This window comes from Thunnus maccoyii, chromosome 15 (genome assembly GCF_910596095.1).
Source record: "Thunnus maccoyii chromosome 15, fThuMac1.1, whole genome shotgun sequence".
In the NCBI taxonomy this organism is placed as follows: Eukaryota; Metazoa; Chordata; class Actinopteri; order Scombriformes; family Scombridae; genus Thunnus; species Thunnus maccoyii.
Window position 1 is genome coordinate 5,894,565 of NC_056547.1, and position 17,685 is coordinate 5,912,249.

At 37.9% G+C, this 17,685-nt stretch overlaps 1 protein-coding gene across 1 annotated transcript; it reads right to left on the reverse strand.

The window, feature by feature from the left end:
• Positions 1 to 7,619: 7,619 nt before the first annotated feature.
• Positions 7,620 to 16,885, reverse strand: LOC121913476 (chitin synthase chs-2-like). Its single transcript, XM_042436130.1, has 22 exons — positions 16,860 to 16,885; positions 16,055 to 16,190; positions 15,513 to 15,701; positions 14,515 to 15,394; positions 13,878 to 14,061; positions 13,598 to 13,696; positions 12,961 to 13,122; positions 12,645 to 12,819; positions 12,439 to 12,540; positions 12,131 to 12,272; positions 11,750 to 11,950; positions 11,525 to 11,640; positions 11,100 to 11,268; positions 10,781 to 10,960; positions 10,373 to 10,651; positions 10,063 to 10,243; positions 9,934 to 9,968; positions 9,753 to 9,817; positions 9,294 to 9,404; positions 8,989 to 9,203; positions 8,795 to 8,888; positions 7,620 to 7,762 (listed from the first exon to the last, which is right to left on the reverse strand). Exons 1-22 carry the CDS (start codon positions 16,883 to 16,885, stop codon positions 7,658 to 7,660), a joined length of 3,846 nt encoding a protein of 1,281 aa, XP_042292064.1. The 3' UTR covers positions 7,620 to 7,657.
• Between the last annotated feature and the right edge of the window lie 800 nt (positions 16,886 to 17,685).

The window sequence follows — 17,685 nt, forward strand, 5'->3', positions numbered from 1 at the left end:
AAAGCTGTCAGACATTAACAGTATTTGATTTACTCCCTTAGTGTTGCCTGGTGATTTCACTTAAAAAGAATAACCAACATTCCTGGTGTGCACCATAATGAGACATAAATACCTCTTTAATTAGCATTTGACAGATCATTACCCAAAGTGGTTTCGTAACCAGGAAATTACATCAAACGGAAGTTTCATAAGAGTCAGGCTTGAAGGTCAGGCTGAAACTGTGCCTAAACTTCTACTATCACAGCAATTAATCTGATGGCGCTTGCGGGGGTTCCTGTAAATTCAAAATTGTCCAAATTCATCAGCAGAAACTAGCTCTCAATCGTTGAATAGAACAATTGAACTTGTTAGCAAACAAGTTGCTTATTTCTAGATCGAGCAGGAGCAACATTATCATTCATTTGGAGTCGTGTTTCTGTCCACCTGGTGAATGTAAGTCTAATATTCACACTCTTTTAGCTCTGTTTTGCTCTCTACTCCTGAGGGAAGCTGAGGGGAGCTGCAGAGTTGCTCATAATTCTGTAGGTTCATCACTTCGAGCCACACACATTGTACATTGTAATTTAATACACTGTTACTATAAAAAAAAAATCGATTATAGCTGCTGTGAAGCCCCGTTATTAAAGAGAAACTCACTACACATCAAAGTCTGTTTACAGGTCTTGGAGTATTCTTTTAACTAAATGTACAGCCTCCGCTGGTCTTGCTGTAGTGAATATTTACCACTGATCGACCACTGAATGCTAATAACTGGTAAATTCAATGGGGATGATATTTCCCAACCAGCACTGAATCCTGAGAGTCTCAAATGATATTTTGATGTATGCTGATGAAAGGTGACTGTTCTTATCGATATTATTCTGGTTTTGCTGGCTTTGGAGCTTAGTAGCACTTGGTCTAGAAATGTAGGACATGAAACTCCTACTACTACAGAACCGTATAATCTGATGACACTGCATTTGTCTCTTCTCTTCAAACATGCTGGTTTTTCTTTTAATATAACATGCTTTTAAAAGTCAACACCAGCAATGTTTTCCATCTCTCAGTGCTTTCTGACCTACTGACTACTGAAAATGCACATTTTAACAACAGATTACTCAAACACAGCGTTACTCATAGAGGAGTAAATTGAGTTTGTTGCAGTCTATTTCAGCAGTGGATTAATGCACATTTGGTACTCTGAGTATTTCCAGCAGCACGATGATGTGTGTCAGACTGACTCAAAATAAACTACAGTGTGTTCATTTTAAAGAGGGGAACATGCCACCCAGTGCAACAGTGTGGCTCAGTGTTTTTAAAGGGGTCATATTATGTACATTTCCAGGTCTATATTTTTTTATTTTGGAGATTTACTGGAATATTTTTGCATGATTTACAGTTTAAAAAATCCCTTATTCATCTTATACTGGCCCTTTATGCAGCCCCTCAGTTCAGCCTCTGTCTGAAATAGGCCGTTTTACCTCTTGCGTCTTTAAGGCCCTCCTCCTGATGGGCTCACTCAGCCAACTTCTGGCCACTCGGGAGGCCATGTCAACAAACTATGAAACAAAAAGTAGCAGTAGGATTTCACTACTTTTTCTTGTTCATTACTCAAAATGTCAGTTTCTCAAATACATCTGTACATGTTCGAGCTGAAATTCGATCCAAAATATGAGAGTGGACAATGCAAACAACACATGGAAAAAACAGAATCACAAAAAGCATAATATGGCACCTTTAATAGTTTTTGAACAATGGGGCTCAGTGTAATAGCCTTTCTTACGGTTGGGCACAGAAGTACCGACATGATATTTGATAGATTTTCATCCAGCTCTGTCCATTAGTGTCAAAAGTCAGAGTGCCATATGTGATGTCAGATATTGGCTGTCTAGTGTACTTGCTCTGTTCTTATGTGTGTCTGTATGTACAGTTTTGTTCTGACTGTTTCATGTGATTCTATGTGTCTGTTCTGAATTTATTTATGCTATATCCTCTTACATGTTGTTTTGTCTGCTTTTTGTATGTCTTGTTTGTTTATTTATGATGTAGGGCTAAAAAATATAGATGTGTCATGTTTTAGTCTTTTTGCATTTGCCAAAGAAAAAAAATCCAGGAATAACAACAACAACAACAACAACAACAACAACAACAACAACAACAACAACAACAACAACGATAATAATAATAATAATAATAATAATAATAATAATAATAATAATAATAATAATAAATTATAACCAGGAAATGTGTTGACAATTCCACCTGTAATGTTCAAGGAAACAAAAGTGTTGCTCACTGAATCAAGAATCGAAACAAACTTAATCAATCACCATCAAGAGCAGGCATTGTTAAAATCAATATATGTATATCAGAGGTTTAATAACATATATTATATATATATTCTATTCTATTCTATAAACCAGAAGAACTCTCAGAGCTTTATGAAAAAAACATGAAGACAGACTTACGTCATTACTATTTTAGTCTGCATGGTTCAATTTTAAGGTTTATTTTGTTTGTTTTCATTTTGTCATTTTTCCAGGGTGTACATGTTTCATATCCATTTATTATGATTTCTGTATCAGATGAAGTTGTAATATTTTTCTCTACTCATTATTTCATTTCATCAGGTTCCCCCATCAGTCTAATCTTCTTTATCTCTCTGGTTGTTTGTGTTTATCAGTGCTGAAGATAGTCTAGAAGACCTCACAGAGGAAAACAGAGTAAGAACGTAAAAATGTGGGACCAAGTGTCAGCTGGGACAAAAAACCGCTCATGCACACACTGTGAATGCATTTATGCAGGAGCTACACATAAAAAAAACAACTGTGGAAAGAGCCACATGAAAAACAACAAGTGAAAGGAGGTCAGGTGATAACAACCAACATGACAAAAAAACTAAAATGTCTAAAATACTCAAAAATTCCTACATACATAAAAAACACCCCCACAAAATCCACACTATAAAAGCAACAAAACATTGTGAGATTAGATTAAATCATGCATATAGCAACAAAACACAGCAACACATGCTAGGATTTACAAATTATTGTAGGCGATTGCAGAAAGAAAAAATAAATAGTTCCAAAATGAGTAAAAAGCAGCCAAAATCTGCTAAGTTTTTGGCTGTAATATGAATTTTAGATGAATTTTCTGATGTTCTGGTAGTTTATGCAGATCTGTGGTGCATAGAAACCAAAGTCTGCTTCACTATGTTGTATTCTAACCATTAGAACAGAAAGCAAACTACACTCTGACAACCTGAGAGGTATTGCACTGAAGCACATCAGAGATGTATTTCAGCTTTAAACCATTTATTGCTCTATAAACCTGTAATAAAACTTTACATCCTTTGACACAGTGTGCAGTGATTTTGTTCTAGAGACTGGATTTGATGCAGTCCACAATGACTTAACAAGCAGTGCAATGTAGAAACTGGTGTTCTAGTGTTTATAATAGCACACAGTATGTTTGTACATTATTTTGATTTGCTGTGGCATCATAAAGAAACACCTCTTGAGGCTAAAACTAACAACCCGAGGCCCCTTCAGTTTGTTTGTATAGAGGGTGTGTTGATGTACCAGAGCATCAAAGCACAAACACCGATTCAAGTTTTCTAAGACACCAGCATGCGTCAGAGGTTGCGTCTTCGCTTCATGGGTGGTTTAAGTGTGTGAGTGTGTCTGCGGGAGTGTTCACCTGATTATCATTTCTTTAATGTGCTTTTGCTGCTCTCCAGTGGCATACTGATATTTCTGCTTTCATACAATCCCCAAATTTATATTATTTATACTAATCCCCAATCAAAGGATTTTTTTTCACAACCTGGAAATCCAAACCTTCCAAAAATGGCTTATTGTGTAAAAAGAAAAAAAAAATTCTTAACTCATTTTGAAGTATGCCTTATGAGAAAGTGTCACTGTGACACAAATGTGACTTTTTGTCTGTGTCTCAACACAGACAAAAAAGTGATATTGTAGGTGTTTTCGAATCAATATTAATGGGCTTGTTTTTAAGACAGCAGGTTGTCTATTCTAGTAGAATTGGGATCAGGATGTTGCACGATCCATTGCTAAACCTTTGTTTTTTGGGGCACATTGCTTTTCAAAAGCATCCCACTGCACTCTGTTTAAATAGGAAAACCAAGGTATGGTGAGCAAATGAACCACAGAATTAAAAAAAACAAGGGGCCATCAGTTTAAAGGGTCACTCCACCAATTTTACATTTTATGAAGTTGAGTTTATGTTTAAGATGAATAGTACTACTCACCTTTTGACAGCAGTGGTTCAATGTCTTTTGTAGCTCTGGAGGAGTGTTGCTAAGTTTGAAAAAAATAACACTGATGATGTCATCAGGGCTTCAGACTTAAAATGTTTGACAGAAAGCCTGCGTTACAAACTGAAGGTATGAGGCTTGAAAGATGTGGGCATTTTGGAAGAAGGTAGGATCTAGTGACGTGTAGGGTAATGTTTCAAAGGCAGACAGCACAAGCCTCAAACAACAGACCAGCTCTTTCTTCAATACCCCAGGAATGCTGGCCAATAATATATAACTGAGAGTCCCAAACTCTTCACTGACCAGACCAACTAAACAACCTCCTGCAAACAGAAAGGATCAGATAAGGAACCCCTATCTCCTGCATGGTCACCTGACCCAAACCACCTTTGATCCTTCAAGCTACAAGAGCCAGCAAGATGGGAAGACCAATTCACACCCAGTGTTAATTGATAGTACCATTTAGATAAATGACCCCCACCATTGGCTATCATAACTCACCTCTGAGAGCTAGTCACACACAGAGACTAGCTGGCACCAACTTTAATCCCACTGTGGATTTTGATTTTCAGGACTTGAGTGAGGACCAACCCAAGAACTGATCACTGGGCAAACCAGCATAAGGCACAAGACATGCTGCACTATATGCCATGCCAAAGTGATACGTACGCACACACACATACACACACACCCTCAAATGGCATAGACCCCTGTCATTTGCAGTCAGATCAAGAAGAACAGAGAACTGTACAATACATGGACTTAAAAATGTAGTTTTAGATTTTGTCTAAGGATTATTATTGTTGTATGTTGATATGTGTGTATATCATATGTGTGTCGTTGTGTGCTTTAGTTAGACTTTCATTCTACTACCTTGAAGCCAAGAAATGTACCACTAACATAATCCCATCATCCTTGATAACACTATCATGCTTGTTTCACTTTCAGAACGCTAAAGCTACTATCGAAATTGCAAAATAAGGAATCATGCAATTGTTAAACTGTAAATACTTTGATTAATGGAGTAACCGTATTCAGGAACTGTACCCGCCCGACTTACTCATCATTACAAGATCCAGACTCCAGCTTCTCACCCCGGCACATCGGACTCCATTCTCTGCAAGAAGCCACCCCAGGGAGCAAGCAAGAATTTGCACAAAATCTTCATCAACTTGCTTGAACCCTGGTGCTTTCATGATTTGTAATTGCAATTGGCAATTCAGAACTAAGCTGTTGTACCGTTGATTTGACTCGCTGCTTCTCAGGTAACAGTCATCTCATCTGTTAATCACGTCTCTCATACCAACTACACAATAGATAACTCTGCATCATGCATTTGAATCATTCACTAGCCATAGCCTTGTGTAACAGTTTCCCTTTCCCTCTTGTGTCTTGTCCATAAAATGTTGTAGTGTTTAGTACTTGTACCTGTAGCATTAGTAATAAATGTGTATGTAACTAAAGCGGACTTGTTTGTGTTTTCTTGTGCTTGCATCTCAGTCACTTAACCTTAAAAGACCTTATACTCTTGCAAAATCATAATTACAATTAATAACAATCATAATTCTAATTGACCTCTCTTGTGTATCCAACAAGGAGGACTATTTCCCTATTGTTATACTTACTCTAGTATGAGTTATGTCACTGGACGAATAATTTCATGTTGGAGTTGTGCACAATAATAATTCATAATTCCCCCATAAAATCATAAAGATATTTGAGTGCACAAATTCCTGCAGACACGGCCATATCATTCCATAATGATCAAAATTAATTCATGTCTAAATGTTCCTGCTACAGCAGATTAACACTGACTCTCCTTATTTCCATACAAAATGCTGTAGGAAAACAGTAAAGGCATTTAGATGTCAGACATGAAAAAAATACAATCTACTGTATATAGACTTAAATTTAACAGCACTGGAAATGTTCTTATAATAAATGTACAGTATGTTGTGATATTTTGCCAGTTTGAGATGAATAAAGTCACATTTTCACAAATATTTCCTGACTCACAGTAGAAAAGAAAAAAGTGATTCTATCAGTGTACCATGTGAAATAATTTGTTTACTTCTCCTTTCTCCTACAAATGTCTAAACAATATTCAGCCATTTTACTATTGCCCATTTACTACTACAAAATGAGCAACATTTATTTTTGTGCAGTATTTGGAATAAACCAGCTCAAAAACATCTGTTTAGTCATTTAAAAAACTTCAGCATAAAGTGCTTTATTGAGGAACAAGGACGCAATACAAAGACCAACAAAACAAACAAAATTCTTACAGTAGTATTGCATAAAATGGTGAAATTACACATGTAGCGTAAAAATATAATTTGACTTTGGTTGGTTTGATTTTTGTCGCCATTTAAAAATAAATACAAACAAAGATCAGGATCTAATATTAGCTTGTGCTTGTTACAGTTTTGGTGGCCATTGTGCCTCCTCTGATACACATGACATCACAGCGAACTGTCCAGGCACTCACAGCTTTACATATTTAGTATTTAGCTTAAATGCATATCCACATATTTTAACGACAGTGGCAATACAACAAACTACTCTAATAACTACCAATTAAATCTTACATCTCCCATTTTAAGCTGATGATAAGGGCACAACACAGCAGCTATGGTATTTAACATTTCATTTATTGACTGTCTAGGGAGAAATCGCATGCAATCTAGTGGAATACACAAAAAACTTTCAGAAAACCATAAAAATTTGTTGCTTAAAGCCCAACACTTTTTTTTTTTTTAATATTTGGGATCCAAGATTATTTAAAAACATAGATAACATAGATAGTGCAAATAGTGCATTCCTTGTGCTGTTCTCATCATACAATGCAGCATTTAATTCTCAAAAAGTCTGACAGTTTATCAGTGACTTTTTTTCAAATCCCTAATTTTTGACATACTCACACAGTCATGATTCAAGTTATGTTTTGCCCAACATCCTGCCACATTTTCCTGTTTTTATTCACCACCAGTTTCATCCTTTTTCAGATTTTCTACACTTTTTCTAAACTTCATTCATACCACGGTGCAGTAAACACTTTAATGTGAACACACAATCAGCAAACTCAAAGAAAATTCTAAAAGATTTACAATATATAAGGTAACTTCATGTCCTTCATAAATAGCCATTGTCACACCATGATTCATGTTCAGTTTAGTGACGTGATGTTCATTTTGTTTCATTTTAATGTGTCACTTGTTTCCTCTGAAGCACTTTGTGACAAACTGGTTCAATAAAAGCTTTTTTTATGGATAAATATGACTCAATTAAACATAAACATAAATAATATACAGTACGTAATAAGGACATTTTTTGGTAAAATCTCACATGCAGTTGATATTTCAAAGTGCTAAAAAGTTTGGGTGGTGCACAGAAAGTCTATGTTTACACCAAAGTGCCACTGCCGTGACGTCTGTACAACACTGCGGGGAACTCATCATTACTGTCTTCTGGCTCAGAGTCGGAGTTGGAGTTGGAGACAGACTTGACCTGGGAGGAATTTGAACGAACATCAGTACACGTAAATGCCACCACACATGCTACTGTCATTAGACTAGAACAAATGGTTTAGTCACCTGCTTGAAGTATTCCAGGTGTGGTATGTGGTATAAGGGTGCAGTTTGACGTATGTCAGTACATTAAGTCTCCACTGGAGAGAATTGAATGCTCTCTACTGTTATTAGTGTCTTACGTAGCACAGGCCTGGATAATTGGTGAGTTGTAAATCCTAATCATGTTATCCTTTGTGGAGATTAAAATCAAGGACACGCCCACTGTGTTTCTACCAAAACTATGTTGGAATGTGGTTTACAATCATTTATGACTGTGAACTCACTGTTTGGATTTTGTTAGTTTAGTTAGTTCTGCTCCTGCTTTTCAAACTCAACAAGACTTTCAAAAATGTTGTTTTCAAAAGTTGGAAGCTCATTCAATCAGACAGGTGTCTTCGTTTGTGCCAAAAGTGGTCACAAATCAAGTAAGGGGTTGATTGACTGTATTTTGCTCAGCTGCTCGCTGTGCAAATGCAGATAGAGTTACCAGTAGAAAGCATGATTGGTGACCCTTGTTGAATTGCTAGAAAACAAAGATGTGTATGATTATTCTGTCAGTTTCCTGTTTTGTTTTGTTTTTATAATTTTTTTGAACATTTTTTATTGTTGCTTTGAGGCCTAAATGATTGCTTTACTGGACTTCATTTGCAGTTTCTCAATAGTCAAGTTAATTATTTGGAACAACATTTAAATATGACCTGAGTTGAAAATGTATGTCTGAATCTTATCTTTAAATAACTGAATAGTAGAGAAAATCACAGAAAAGTTTTCTGACACAGCTTTGTGCCATTTGCCAGCAGTACTATAAAACCAAAGACTGATAATTACTGGTAATTCTAGTATCAGTACAAGTGTTTGTAGTAGTAACTGTAGTAACTGTGAGTGTTGAGTAGAAGTGAAAAAAGTAGCAACAGTAGTAGCAGTAGTAACAGTAACACTTTTTATAGTTATAATATCAGTAGTAGTTTACCTTTTTGCCTGGTAGGTATGAATCTTGGCTCTCAGGCTTTGATTCTCTGGGCTCTGTGTCCATAAAGGCTACATAATGGATCAGGGTGTATATTCTGGATAAAAACAGAACAGAAAAGTTATATTTTTAACATTTTTAACATTGTGAGCATCAAAAACATGTTGAGAGGAGAACAGTGATTTGGTGTTTTGTACCTTTCGTACAGCATGGCAAGGAACTGAATCACAACTGACATAGCGAAGCCCAGAATGAACATGAAGGCAATGGGATCGATCACAACGTTTTCTCCGGTGTATTGCAGTTGGAGGTCGAATTTGGGGATCTGGATGGACAAGGACATGTTGAAGATCTGGAGGGTAAAGGTCGCCACCAGCCACATGGCATTCACGGTGAAGAAGGCGAAGTTTATCTGTGTGTTATGACAAAGATAAGATTCATTTAATTACATTGCACATTGATTTCCTGTTAAGTATGTAACAGTTCCTCACACTGACTGTACCTTGTTTCTCAGCTCTCTCAGGTCACTGGCAATTTTTTTCTGTCTCTCTTTGTCATCAGGCAGAGGTTTCAGGTACTTTTCCTGCAGCTCTTTCCAGAATGCCTCCTCTTCCTGCAGAGAAACACACAGCTCAAATCATTATTCTGAACATACATCATGTTTAAGCTGCGTACTCATATAGGTAGGGCAGGGAACTAGCTTTGTGTATTTATTTACTGGTATTCCCAAAGATATATTATCACTGTCACTGTTTGAGTTTAGCAGCAACAGTATAAAATACGCGTCAAATGAATGAAGCATACCACAGAAGAATAAAATAAGGCAGTTGGGGTATTTTTTAATATTTTTACATGCTTAGACACAGAAAATTACAAAAAACTTTAGACATTAGACAAAGGTGATTAAAATATAATTTGAGGCAGATAATCATACTAAAATGATAAAACAAGACATGCGCACCTGGCTGAGTGTGTCCTCCTGCAGGTGCATGTCATCAGACAAAGTCTGTAAGTCTGTGACCCAACCTGAAGAGAAGAGCAACACAGGAGAATATTAGACAACATGACATCTGAGAGTGTGTTTGAAATCAACATTTTTGCGGCAGATTCAGACTGATTTTTGCCAAATCCTCAGGACTTACACTGGGCAGGACAATCGAAAGAAGGCTCCTCTTGCCTGAAACACAATCAGAAAGATTATCAGTATGATCTCATACTTTTTATAGGTGACACATTATATTTCAATTGGTGTTACAACTTAAGAAAAATACCTCTGGTCTTCCTCAAAGATCTTTATGTCCTCCACAATAGTGTTTTGGGGATGAGGTTCAGGCTGTGTGGGCTCTGGGACCAGGTTGTCCTGGCTGACAGTGAGCTGTTCTCCATTAGTTCTGCAGCTGGATTTTTTACAACATTTGGACCATGAGAAGAAACGTTTGAAGGTATTTTTGGCTGCAGGGATGAAACTTGGTTTAAGTTCAGTCAGCTCAAGCATGAATACTTGTTTGGTGTTACTCTTTGAATGGAATAAAGTCATGTGTCTCTATTTTTTATGTTATCTTAATTTAATCTGCTATCTACCTTTCTGGGCTGTTGTTTGTGGCTTGGTGGTTGTAGGAGGGGCGGCTCCAGCGACAGGCTTTGTCTCCCTGGTGCCCCAGGACACGTTGTTCATATTGACCATGGAGTAAATAGTGAGCAGGAGGTAGGAGCTGGGTATGCAGATGATGTAGAGAAAGCCGTGGAACAACAGTAGAAATTCCTGTGGATGCATTATCGCAGTAATGATGTAAATGATCGCCATGGACACGATGAAGATGCTGCTGGGTGTCAAGATGGTTTTGTCCTTCACCATTGAGCCTGATGGAAAGTAAAAGGGGTGAGCAATCTTAGGATTAAAGGAGCTTTAAGCAGGTCTTTATGTGCAACTAATGTCCAAAGTAGGTACGTTAATGTCTGCATAGTCATACCTGTTTACATTTAACTCACCTATAATGGACATTGACACCACCAACATTAGAAATGCATATATGACACTCATGACTTCTGCAATAATGATCTGAGTGTCTGTTTTGAGCTTGAAGCAAAGACCCAGGTAGATGGCAGGAGGTATCACAGACAGGACCAGAGCGCTGCTCGAATTGATGTTGAAGATGATAGCCAAACTTCCTGAAATACACAATAGATGGGCCTGAGTTTTACATATTCTACTAGCATTTTATTTGAATACATTTCAATAAAAGTCCAGTTGATCTCAAAATTATAGTTCACAAAGTATTATGTCCTCATCTACAAAAATGAGCCTAACCTGCGATCAAAAGGCAGATGGTCGCGGGCGACAGTACAGCTGATGTCATGGCAAAGAGCTGGTAGAACATGAAGACTTTGGATATGGATTGGTTCCTCTTGGAAATCAGGCTGGTGGCTCCCAGCAGATCCACAACGTTGGCCATTGTGGACGGTCCCCAACGTCGACGCTGATGGTGCAAAGAGCTATTAGCATGACTAATATGATAATGTGATTAAATGAGGTGAAAAATACAAGCACTGCAGAGGGGCACAGTTTTTCTGGCTAAATAATGAATTTAAACTAGTGAGATCTACAGCCTGAAATCTAAATGATTTGGATATGTAGATTTTAGAAAGAAATGTGTTATTTTTTTTTCCAAGTCTTCGTGTGTAATCTATGGCTTGCTGCATCACAGCTAGTGAGATTTTGATCAGTCCCTCTACCTGGTTGTACAGTTCTTTGAAGTCCTCCGGGGCATTAGTGTAGGCATCAGATGCTGCATTGTACTCCACTCTCCATCCCTGCTTCAGCAGCAGCGTACACAGCCAGCGGTCCTCACCTGCAAGGTACAGAGAATTAGTTTAAATAAAGGAAGGAGAGACGAATCATGAGGGATGTCATCAAGACTGAGTTCCGAGACAGGAAGTCTAAGAAACGGCATCCATTACCTTGGTCATACTGAATGTAGTGGCTCGCCTCCATGGACTTGGTAGAGTATCTCTTCATCACATTGTCGTCCATAAGTGCCTCTGCTCTGAACAAGCTGAAGCAGCCGGGGCTGCATAGCACGCAGCCAATAACATGCTCCGCCGTCTTCTGTAGCCAGTGGCTGACGGCATACTCAAACTTCTGAAACCATACTGCAGGACCTGCCCAGGAAATACAGAAGCTTTATTAACCTCAGTGCAACAATGCTAGTGAAGTGATTGTTGGTTTTTCAGGTACAATGGTTGCTAAGAGGTATTTGTTATTCATGCCTAAAGCTTTACCTTAACCCCTCTCTGTTAAACCTCTCAACTGTTTTTTGTTTTATTGTACTATGTACCAACCTGAACCAGTGGGGTGAATCCTGCCACATGCTACCCCAACACGTGGGTACATTTTCAGACGATCGATGAGGAACATAACAGCAGCCGGCTGGAAGTCTGTGTCCCCGTCCAAAGCAAGGAGGTAGGTGTTGTGCTTCTCTTTCTGAAGGAAAAGGCACAGTTTGCTCTGTCTTACATTTATGCTGCAGCCATTTCATTGAGAAATACTGTAAATGCTCATTAAAAAGTCCACAAAATATATATACAACATTTACAGTGTGTGAAAAGTTGGCTGTGTGTTCTTGCATGTTCCTTTCTTCTTTTCTCACCTGGACCTCTGCTTGCAGTTCTTTCTCGTCCTCTCCTTTCTGCCAACGTCTGTAGTATTTGGTCATGAGCTTCCAGCCCAAAAGATAGTAAAGGTACATGACCTAGGAAATATTAAATAACAGTTAAAACAAATACGTCTAACGGTGCATTGTTGAGTACAAAAGATTTCATAAAGGTATGAGTCTCCAGCAAGTCAGTTTCCTACCTGAGACCACCTCTTCTTGTGGCGGATGAGCTCTTTGTCCTTGAAGTGGACCACAATGATGTTGCCATGAGGCATGGTGACCACAAGACGACCTCCATACGGCGTCCTTATGATCTTCCGATCAGGGATCTGCTGCTGCTCTCTGAAGAATTTCTCATCAATGTTCATGAAGATGCTGATAACGGAGAACAGGTAATAGTGATTTGTACTTCATGAAAAATACTTTTGTTAAGCTACAATCTATAACCTGTGGTAATCTTTAAGACTTAAAGCTTAATGCACCATCATTGTAGATAATTTGTAAGATGGTTCGTACCCGTAAACTTCTGTGAGGATTTTCACAAGGTTTATTGCATATTCATTGAGTTCAGACCCGTGATGCCCTTCAACAGCATTGAATGCGTCATCAAAGTAGATATGAGCCTCGAAGGTGAAATCATTGACCTTTTGCTCTTTCTTTGGTCTGTACTTGTCCAGTCTGCAGTGATCAGAAAATGACAAAGAGGAACTGTGAGGAAATCCACTGTGAGGAAGTCAGTGATGAAGTTGTTGACAATGTAATGCTGAAACTGGCTGAGCTGAGACCTTAACCCTTAGCAGATGAAATCTGTGACAAAAATATCTTTGATATCCAAAATGGTAGGTTAACTCATTTAACAGACTTTTCCTGCTTTTACATTAGATAACCATTTTTGAATTTCTCACTACAAGTAGCATTTCTTCAACTGAACTACAGGACTCAAACTCTCTTGGTAATATCCTTAAGTGTTCTAAATCATGAAACTGTATACATGTAATCTCTAGAAGTTTATTCTCTTCTCTTACATCTCTTTGGTGTGAGGGAATTCGAAGAATAATTTACCTCAAGGAATCAACAAAGAAAGAAACTGATGAAAATGAAGGTAATATTAGATAACAGCAAAATGACAGAGTGTAGAGTCTGCATAACTCACCTGAAGATTGAAATAATGATTTTAATCATCTCATCGTAGGTCTCGTGCCACATGGTTGCACACAGATATACCATTACTGGCTCAAAGGCTGCATAGCCTCTGAAATTAAAAGATTTGCAAATTTGAGATTTTTTTGTTTAGAGGACACACAATTCAATCCCATCTCGATAAATGTCTTCAAGGTCCAAACACACCTTGGAGACTGAAAGATCTGACTTTTGATGATTGTTGTGAGGACCAATAGTGGAGGATTACTCCTATGCAGACACCATACACTTACCTCTTCATTCTGTCTTTGGTCTGAATGTCAAATCGGGTGTTGAAGAGTAGGGACTGCTCGATAAAGGTTCCTTCATATAGCCTCCTGATGAACAGGTCCTGGGTCCTCTGGATACGATACACGTTGAGGTACCACAAGTGGAGGGTGGCCAACACAAGACCCAGCCACCAAGCCACTGCTGAACCTGAGGGAAGATCAACAAAACATTTAAGGAAAATTTCAACTTCTGACATGATGAAATATTTTAGCATATTTAGAAAAGTGCAGAGCTTTCTAACATATCAGTGGTAATTTTAATTTCAGATCTGTGAAAATTGTGAACATGCAGCACTAAATAACAAAATAAGCCTGCAGGGTTACTTGGTGATAGGTCATTTCCATTTCTGTTTAAAAATAACTTCATCATGATACAAAGATACTGAGGCTAGATTTTTTTCTTTAAAGCAATGGTTCCTGCACACACCTGAGCACTGTGGCCGACAGGTATGTAGAACAAGGTGTGGTGGCCTTAAGAAACTCCACATTGAGCCACATGTAAATTTAAAAAAATGTTTTGGTCTTGTGACCCTCCTATGTGACCCTCATGTTTATAATTTGTGCTCAATTACATTGTAGGTAATACCAGGCTCTAGTTTACCTGATAGTAGGCCGATGTCAGTTATACTGGACATGTCCAGGAAGCACAGAGTGTGTGTAACATCTAAAACCAGATGTGGGAACACATTGCCATTCAGGCTTTGGTTTCTTGCATACACAACTTCAGTGCAGTAGCCTGTGAAGTTGATGCTTTCAGTCCCGTTCAGACTTATTCTGTAGTCCTGATAGTAAACAATAACAGGGATGATCAGCAGAGCCATCACAGCCAGAGAAGCCAGGTACAGAGGCAGGATGAAGCATCGTCGCAGGGCGTGCATCTTGCAGGCTGCAACTGCAAACCAGTGGCACAGTGCTGAGGAGATGAGCTGGACCCCGATGATTATGGCTATAATCCTTGTCTCACGAGTCGGGATGGAGGTCACTATGCCCCAGTCCATCTTGGACAGAGGGACGTAGGCACCAAGCACACAGGTAGTCACCACGATTCTGAGCAGGCTGGAGAGGATGTGCAGCATGTTCTGACACTTTGTCATGTCTCTGCAAAGCATCTTGAGGGAGACAGAGCCACTGTTCTCACTGATCAATCTGAAGTAGTTATCCCACCAGTTGAAAGACACCAAGAATGACCCACCAACAGCTAGACCGACCCAAATTGCCATCTTGGTATAATTTGGATCCTTCATAATGTATAAGACAAGGAACAGGATGTAACCAAGCAAAATGAGGATGAAGGCAGTGATGGATGGCAGCAGAAGGCGGGTTCTTTCTTTGGCAGTGCACTGGGCTACCACCTGCAGGAGTGCAGACAGGACACCTACACCGTTCAGTATGGTTACATTGGTCACAATGTCCAGGTGTGGCATGGCCACTATGGTGAGAACTGCTGCACCCAGAGACACCAGGAACTCAAAGAACAGAACCTGAAGAAGAGGCAGAAGAAAGTGGTAAAGAAAAGGGTCAATATATCTGCCAGGCTCTGTCTTTGGCATCAGCTAAAGAGAAAAATGAGTTAGGAAAAGTAGTTGGACTTTGTCTCACCAGGGCAGCAGTTGCTTTATTTGGCAGCTTTGATGTTTTGTAGCATGCTTTCCAGAAGCTTTTGAGGAAAAGAAGGACACTGGAAGTGATGAGAGAGCAGCCGATACACAGCAGAGCGACAGGTTTCTGGTCTGCTGGGAGGGTCTTAGTGCCTTCATTGGATAAGGTGATCAGGAGGAGGAAAGAAGTCTAAAAAAAAGAGTAAATGAAAAAGTTGTTATGATTTAATCAATTAATTAATACTGCAATGTGAAATGAGTTGCTGCTACATAGACAATGACTGGGTATAGTACTTTGTGGAATTGAGTTATTAGGACAAAATTAAGTTTATATTCTAGGCTTGAAAACAGGTACGGACAACAATTTATTTATTTATAAGCATCTTAGAGTACCTTGAAAAGCACTTTTTAAATAAAATGTATAATAATAATAATAATAATAATAATTATCATCATCATCATCATCATCATCATCATAATAATCATAATAATCATAAAAATACATATATTTTAAAGAAAAATATATTAATGAAAATAACAAACCTTGCTACATAGCGCCAATCCGAAGACAAGCACAGCGACTACACATAATGAGATTAACTTCAGCAGCTTTATTAGTTTCCAGGGCGTATGTTCATCTTCGATGACTGGGACCTCTCGACAGGTATCCCACGGCCTCCTGATTAAAGATACCAAAATGTCAAAGTCTGAGGTAGGAGGGTAGGTAGAAAATTAGTAAGATAACAAATATAGATATAATTAAAAATAATAATACATTATGTAATAAATAGTTAAATACAGATACATACAGTATAAAAATATTGATAGATATAGATAAACATAGAGATATAGATATAGATGTAGATATAGATAGATATGAAGTGGAAACCATAGTAATGTTAAAAAATAGCCTATACAGTTTTTAAAAAAGTGTATTATTTGAAAATACTGCAAATGATTTGTATGTATAAACGTAATCCAATAAATTTTGCTTTCCATATCTGTAATCACTTTTTTCCAATTGTGAATTCCTCAAAATAATAAAAATCTAAAGTAAAAAGGAATGAATATCTTTTGACATTTTCTGCTTTAAAAGTGCATAACTTTTTTACATTATATTAAAATTTAAATAATTGCAACTAATAAAAAATATAAAATTACAACAATTTTACAACATTAAAGGAATGAAGTGAATTAGGTGTTAGTTAACTATAAACAACGAAAATTAATAATATTCCATTATTTTTATATGTTTAAAATTTCATTGTTATTTTTATGATTATTAATTAAATAAACTGCTTTTTGGCAAGTTTATTTAATTTTAAAAAAGTTTTGAGCATATACTTACTTGGGCATATCTCTGTCTTCCTCCATGATGATTGTTGCAAATGGAATACCTTTGATTGAAAGGCAGCTTATTAAGGTTAGCGCCTGTAGCTATAACTCATCACACCTGAGCAGGTTTATAGCCAGGCTCGTCATCAAATGACAACACCCAGAGTAGTGGGTGCAGTCGATCCAGGTGAACAGAATCACTCTGTCCCAGCATATGAAAGTGGTTAAACTTAGATTCCTATTAGCCAATTAGGTTAAGAAAAACTACAATTAATACACTATTAACCAGGAAATGTAAATAAAAAAGTAACCATTCCTGTTTGCAGCAGTCAAATATGTGTATTAGATGTGTTGTTTCTGTGGAGGCATACATAGTATGCAAACTTGAGGTTTTAATTTTGGGAAAGTGTGAGAAAACAGGGAGACACTCTCCAGGTCTGACTGAGGTGGGAACAGTATTCCACCCATGTGGAGTCAGAAAAGAGATGTGAAGGTGATGAGCAAGTTGTTGGAAATGAGGGAGGGACAAACAAATGGCATAAGTCACATAGAACAGAGGTTGAATAATGACCTGGATGTGTGCCTGAGGTAATTATGCCACCACAAATGACTGGGACTGGACTGTAATATAGACCTGGGAGTCTTCATGCAGCGTCAGCATCATTACGCAAGGAGTATACCCAACTTGGTACATCATTAGAAAGATTTTTTCATTAATCAAACTCTTGAGAGTTATAGTAAGTCTAGTGGTCCCTAGAGGCTGCAACAGTCGTTACTTCCCCCAATGTTGTAGTGTTCCACCATGTCTACACTGAACGCATTTCAGCAATGTTTCTCAG

Excerpts from the sequence above, each read along its gene's own strand:
- LOC121913476 (XM_042436130.1), bottom strand. The coding sequence starts at position 16,885 with ATGGAGGAAGACAGAGATATGCCCAA. Across the intron at positions 11,951-12,130 it reads GATTCACCCCACTGGTTCAG|GTCCTGCAGTATGGTTTCAG; the intron begins GTTGGTACATAG and ends TTTCCTGGGCAG. Across the intron at positions 9,969-10,062 it reads ATCTTTGAGGAAGACCAGAG|GCAAGAGGAGCCTTCTTTCG; the intron begins GTATTTTTCTTA and ends ATTGTGTTTCAG.